This window comes from Opisthorchis viverrini (genome assembly GCF_000715545.1).
Source record: "Opisthorchis viverrini unplaced genomic scaffold opera_v5_390, whole genome shotgun sequence".
NCBI classification, from domain to species: domain Eukaryota; kingdom Metazoa; phylum Platyhelminthes; class Trematoda; order Opisthorchiida; family Opisthorchiidae; genus Opisthorchis; species Opisthorchis viverrini.
The window spans coordinates 139,988-146,799 of NW_008752046.1; the positions used below are offsets into that span (position 1 = coordinate 139,988).

At 47.5% G+C, this 6,812-nt stretch overlaps 2 protein-coding genes across 2 annotated transcripts in view; one reads left to right on the top strand and one right to left on the bottom strand.

Moving 5' to 3' along the window:
• Window positions 1-4,206, bottom strand: part of T265_10623 (hypothetical protein) — a gene marked incomplete at both ends in the record, with an annotated part of 16,219 nt that extends 12,013 nt beyond the window's left edge. Inside the window, 2 exons of the mRNA XM_009177046.1 lie at window positions 2,133-2,306; window positions 3,933-4,206. The remainder of the gene's footprint in view (window positions 1-2,132; window positions 2,307-3,932) is intronic.
• A 1,890-nt stretch (window positions 4,207-6,096) lies between these two features.
• Window positions 6,097-6,812, top strand: part of T265_10624 (hypothetical protein) — a gene marked incomplete at both ends in the record, with an annotated part of 14,971 nt that continues 14,255 nt past the window's right edge. Inside the window, one exon of the mRNA XM_009177047.1 lies at window positions 6,097-6,162. Coding sequence (XP_009175311.1) covers window positions 6,097-6,162 — 66 coding nt within the window. The remainder of the gene's footprint in view (window positions 6,163-6,812) is intronic.

The window sequence follows — 6,812 nt, forward strand, 5'->3', positions numbered from 1 at the left end:
ACTCTTCGACAGCCCAAGACCGGTTTCGCCCTTCCACTTTGGGCTCATCAGGTGGGCGCAGTCCACGAGTTTCCGTCAACCTAAAGTTCTACTTGAACTCAAATTGGACTGTTTCCAAATCAATTTGGTTTTCACGAGAGACTCAACTGAATCTCTCGTTTATGATTTAAATTTGTCCCTCTGATTCACAAGTGCTTCTAGCATCACCGGCGAACTTCCAGACGAAACTATCGTACGTCAAATTTCTGGCTCCATGGACTTCTGAGTCTTGACAAAATTGGGCAGTTCCACAAACTTTGGTCAGCTATCTGGGAATAATTAGCCAGCATTTCGCGTTGTTGTTTTTTCCCAACCAACAAACCCAATTTATCTTCCATTTCGGTTCTCGTGCTGGAGCCCGTTGTCCACAAAACCAGCTGCTGACCAGCGTCGCATTCCTTTTCGGCTGACCGTCCTCAGATCTGCGCTGAACACCGACCCGCAATCAGGGCGGTGTTGGCGAACAACTGATAATTTTTCGCCCTGCGCAGAGGCATACGCGTATGCGCGCAGAGAGAGAGAGAGAGAGAGAGAGAGAGAGAGAGAGAGAGAGAGAGAGAGAGAGAGAGAGAGAGAGAGAGAGAGAGAGAGAGAGAGAGAGAGAGAGAGAGAGAGAGAGAGAGAGAGAGAGAGAGAGAGAGAGAGAGAGAGAGAGAGAGAGAGAGAGAGAGAGAGAGAGAGAGAGAGAGAGAGAGAGAGAGAGAGAGAGAGAGAGAGAGAGAGAGAGAGAGAGAGAGAGAGAGAGAGAGAGAGAGAGAGAGAGAGAGAGAGAGAGAGAGAGAGAGAGAGAGAGAGTGAACTTTCTCATAAATCTCCCCTCCTGACCGTCGTCATAAAACCACGTTTCCGAAAGATCGGACTTAGACATCTCGACACCGATTGCCTCAATGACAATATGCGCACATTTTCGTGTGTATCAGATGGAAAGGGGAAGTGCCGGGCTGGGGGGGATCTGCACACGTAACAACTCCCGGGGCAAACTCGCTGACATTGTTCCGTGCTGCTCCGCTGTCTTTACGCCACATATCAACCGATCATTGTATCTCTGGAATCGTTCCAACTGACAATAACAACGTCAATGACCGCAACAACTGCTGCGGTGGCAATGAAGAGAAGAACATCATAGACACCATTCCACCCTCCTCCTGCTTCCCAGCAAACCAAAGCCTCCCGGTCAGCCAGCTCTGAGGCACGTGCGAGCGCATGCATTCTTGGTGCCTTGGTTACTGCAATTGCTTTAGTTACCTACCTTGCTGTAGTCCGCCCCACCCCCAACCGTAAAGTACCGGTAGTGATGCGCACGGCAAACTCGGGCTAGACATGAAAACCAAGAAATTTGGGTGAAAACAACCATGTCTGGCGGCCTGGTTACCTGATTACCAAATGCGATTGCAGAATGTTGCTTGTGATGATGTCAAGTGTGTGCGCGTGTGTGTGTGCACGTCTGTGTGGTTGGGTGCACGCACGTCTGTGTGCCGGTTACTCTTGAACCCGAGTTGTGCACACACCCACATCCCTAAGCAGAGACAAAGGCATCGCACACCCAAGTCCTGACTAAATTTGTGAACTAAAAGAACGAAACCCTTTGAATTGCCTCCGAGATGTGGAATAACCATTGCCATGGTGAGTGTGCGTCTACGCAAGTGACCTCTGGCCTCCGACAATGGGTGTGTCTAAAGTGTGCTGGTGGTGTGGATAAGGCCCTACCCTCACACTTGTGTGTGTGTGTGTGTGTGTGGTCGATATTCCGCTGTGGGGCACTCGGGAATGGTGGGCTGTGCAATCGGTGAGGTCATAGGTGTGCGCCGTCGGCTTGTCACATCCGGGTGCGACTGCTAAGCAAGTCCGAGCAAGAGGTGGAAACTGCCCACATCCAGGTTGGAATGGTGATGCATAAACGATGAATGACTCACATGTACCTGATCGATAATGGTATATCAAATAACAAGGTCAAAATGGTGAGGTTCTTGAGAATCTCCTGGTAACAAAGCGTAGGTTGTTTGATTGAGTAACCCAGGTGGCCCGAAACAACCAAGGGAACAAACGTTGCCATGGCCAAACCCGACCACCCATGATAAAATGAAGCTACTAACCTTGGTACAGTTTGGTTTTACGCAGTGATAGTGCGTCTGCCGGCCGTTATGTACGCATTCGGGGACGGTACAATTGTCACTGGGACTGTAACGCATGAATCCGTACTGCAAACTTTCCTCCCGTTTCCGGTGCCACTTTGCGTGTCGAATCATCTCCTCACGTCGAATAATGAGCTAAACACACACAGAAGACAAGGGAAAGATCAGGCCGGGGAGAGTCCGACATTGTAAAGGGCAAAACAGACCACTGCTAATGCAGATTTCACTAGGCTGGGGGCTATCGCGTAACCCGTGGAGCGCAGAGTGTCTGTATCGGCATTAACGATTGCTGACTCCTCCTTTCAACATGCCACCCCCTCATTCAACAACTCCAACTTCGTCCTCATCATTTCATCATCATCATCATCATCATCATCATCATCATCATCATCATCATCATCATCATCATCATCATCATCATCATCGGAGACGGTATTGTTGACACTGACGCTTCATATGGCAGTGAACCAAAAAGTTTACCTAATTATATTTAAAGCTTTTGGTTGAAAAGGATAGTGGAAGAGGGAGGGGACCTTGTGCTGGTCTACGGCCTACACCCCCAAACGCTTCATGAGACAATCTGGAAAGAACCTGACAGCATGGACGCCACTGATATCGATTAGCCGTCATTCCTTGCAGTGTCTCTAGCCACGGTCATGAGGGATCCTCGTAAGGGGACCCCAGCCAACAACAACAACCAATCTCCCTATATTCTCTTTCACACCCTTCCGCCAATTCGCACGCCATCCACTTGAAGAAGACATGCAGAAAAACGCTAATCTCGGGAGACAATGCTTTGGCGTGTTTAGAAAACGGCAGAGCCACCACAGTTGGCGGTACTGAATATTTCCCTTAACCGGCTGAGCAAACAGATCCCAATTTTCTGACTACCTCGTCACCGATACCGACAACGTTTCTGAGGCATACGTGGTCCGTAATTTGAAGGCACTTCACAGCACCTCTCTGCACAGGCCATGGGTCGCGACCATACCACAAAACAGCCCCTAGACCAAACAAGTTTGGTTCTACGAGAGATCCAGCTGGGTTCCAGGTGAGTCTCTCGTAAAACCAAATTTGTTTGCTATTTCTAAGACAGACAACTTTGCAGTTTCCTGTAGTCATTGAAAATACCTTGCCAATGGACTTCAAGTCAGGCCGCCAAAAGACGGTAGGTTAACGCTGTCTTGAAATCAAATTCATCAGGTTGAATGGTGACGGCACACCCAGTTGCCTGGAAACATCACAACCGAGAGATGGGTTCAGCCGGGTTCCTCGTGAGTCTCTCGGAAAAACCTAATTTGTTTGCAAATAAGTGTAGTTCGCTCATTTCGTGCAATTTTTGGATTCAAGTCTCTCGGAAGGTTAAGGGAAACTCGGGGAGTGCGCCTATCTGATGAGCCCCAAGAATAGTGAAACCGGTCGTGGCTGTCAAAGAATTTCTGACAGCCTTGTGAGTAGTGTATTACGAAAACAGCCCCTACTGTAGTCTGCTTTATGCGACCTTTGCTAAGCCTACCTCTCAGATGACCATCGTTTGCAACCGGTGTTGGTTGGTCAACCGGTATGATATGGAAGGAGAGAGAACTCAGGATACATTCGGAGGATGTGAATACCGTGGCAAAAGCAGTTGTCCTAGCGACAATGTGCACTAAAATAGGTATTATGCGTCATGGGAATCAAACGGGAAAATAGTAATATGACCAATGGGTATAAATTCTGTGCAAGTGATGTTTTTTCACTGGCAAATCTACTGAAACAAACCTTGTTACAGCTCTTGCAGTGATAGTGTTCACGCAGTGCGGAACTTTGACAAGTTGGAGAACCACACTCTTCAAAGGAACTATATTTTCGAATTGGGTTCACGGCGGGTTTTGGAGGAATGGCAGGGTCGTCGGAACCCTCGTCGAGGTTTGAAGGACAGTTGATATCCATTGTAGAGGAGTCGTCAAATGTCGCTGCAAATGTGGTGAAGAACGAGATGTAAATGCCTGAACCAGATCACCCCGATTAATAGTATCAGCAAGAACTATAAAACGATTTTTGACGCCCCTAGAAGCGAAAATTCATTCGGAGCGAATGGTTAGAAACTCCATATCCGTTTATCAAGTCTCTAGAGAGAGTGCTGATTTCAAAAACCTCGTGGGATAGAAATCTCAGTGCTAACATCCTAAGGATGAACCACCATGAACAGACAATGAGCCGCGGTTTCAAAATCCTCGAAAGTGATTGGTCGATGCGCTGTTAACGTCCTCGGTTAGTTATCCTATTTTACTAGGATTGGGGACGAGTTAGCCAAACTGGTTAGAGCGCGAATTTACTGACCGGAAGGTCCGTGGTTCGAATCTGACCTCCGCCTCTCGACTTCCCCTGTCTAGGCTTAGGCAACCTAACAGTATCCCAACCCTCGTGTCTTCTTCGTGTGGCCCGGCAGCTGGGCGTCGAAAAGGTGCTACAGCTGAACGATTATTATTATTTAGGGTTGGGAACACCTATCAAGCGACTGAGTGTGAAATTACACAGTGCGTTTGCTTCCTAACTCGTCCAGTAGACCACGTGAACCTCCGGCTGATTTACCTTGGCGTGGCTGTCAAAAAAGGAATCAACTAGAAATTATGAGGCTCGTTAGAGCACCGATAACATGCCTGGTCGGACAAGAGAGATGGGAGGTGGTAATTTGTTGAGCGCAGTTGGGCGCACTGATGATGATGTCTCCTCGTGTGGTGAGGAGACGTTTACAAGCCAATTGCCAAGCTCGGCGAACAGATTAACAGCCACCTGATCAACAACCAAGAAAGTGAGGTGGCTAGCACAGCAGAGCTAAAAGTGGGTTGACATGTCATGTAATCCCCTTGATCTGGATGCTGTGAACACATGTCGTTAAGCTGGATGAACGCGATACAGTTCCGAAGAAGTGATAGGCAGTGAAGCATCGTTGTTGAACACTGATGTCGATGATGATGATGATGATGATGATGATGATGATGATGATGATGATGATGATGATGATGATGATGATGATGATGATGATGATGTGATGATGATGATGATGATGATGATGATGATGATGATGATGATGATGATGATGATGATGATGATGATGATGATGATGATGGATGATGATGATGATGATGATGGTGAATCTACCCACACTTTCAGTGCACCAGCGGAGGTTAAACTGAACGGCAATGGTGTAGTTGCCGAGATGCAGCTATCCCTAAAAATGTATGGTCGTACTGCTCAGCTGAAGGTGCGAACACGAGAGCGAAAAGATCCGGAATTACATTGGCAGTTATGGCAACAAGGTCGTCGAGCCTCGATAGTCATCTGTTCTTTTACGACGCTCCTAGAGCTGATTGGGTAGATCGAAACGTACTGCAAGACTGCTGGACAACTAACCTATGAAGTTTTGTCAGAAAAATAGCGTTCCGTCGTTAGACAAGATGAGAACAAGTAAACTAAACCTAGAACGGCTAACGTCAATTGCCAGAGCATTCCAGCGCGCTGTTTGGAGGGCGCAATTTTATCCAGGAACGAAGGAGATGCTCAGGGTAGCAAGGTTTCGGGCACTGACTTCATTATAGCTAACAAAACCAATCAGAGCAACTACATTCTGTTTTTTTTTCAAAATAGCAAAAACAATCGTCACTGAAGGGCCTGTTTTGCAAACATAGAGAGAAAATTTGCTTCCAAACAAGGATACGCTGATCACAGAACCTCGAACCGCGAGGAGATCAGCCCACGCCGATAAAAAACTGTGGAAGCCCCTGCCAACAGTGCTTCCGTTTCCGGTTTGACTGCACTCCAGAATTTTGTGAATCTTGTATCTTTGTATCTTTCGACGCACAGGTGACAAGAATCTGTGCTCGGAAAACCAAGCGATGTATTGCTGTGCTGTGATTACCACAGCCCCCCAGACTCCAGTTGAATGCAAGAGGCCGAGACGGATAATACGACCAAACTGCAGCGTGAAACCAATGAAAAATCGCGGACGGTGAAAAACTTATTTAAGCAATGGCTTCCTCAGACATTCGGCAAAAAAACTAGCCTAATTACTATTGGTGGTGTGAATTTCTGGACTCATTTCAGCAAAGCTAATCTGATGTTTCCAACTGCAAAAATAACTTTTTGCTTGCGGCCCGTTGATGCAGGTATCAGTCGGTTCGTAAAACAGAATTGCTTACGTTACGTCCTCCTTGTGTGGCACGAGGGGACTGCCAAATGAGCTAGCTGTCTTCAGTTAAGAAGCATGCGCTTCCCCCTAGATTCAGTTACCAGGTCCCATTGTGCGTGTGTGTGGGGTGTGTATCTTATGCGGCAGTCAACAGCTGATTGCTCAAGCGTCACCTCGGTAAACAGCCTAGACTGAGATGTCTGTACTTACTGACCGGAAGGTCCGTGGTTCGAACTCGACCCTTGTATCTCGACTTCCTCTGTCTAGGCTTGGGCAACCCGGCAGTATCCTCGTGCTTCCTTCTGGTGGCATGGCAGCTAGGTACCGAAAAGGTGTTACTGCTAGACGATTTCGGTTTCGATTTCGATTAGCGCATTGAGGTTGAAATATAAGTATAGAAGGAGGAGATAAGAGGTGCGTAGATGGCAAAACGCAGTCAGCTGGAACCACAAATAAGTTTCCTTTTCTCT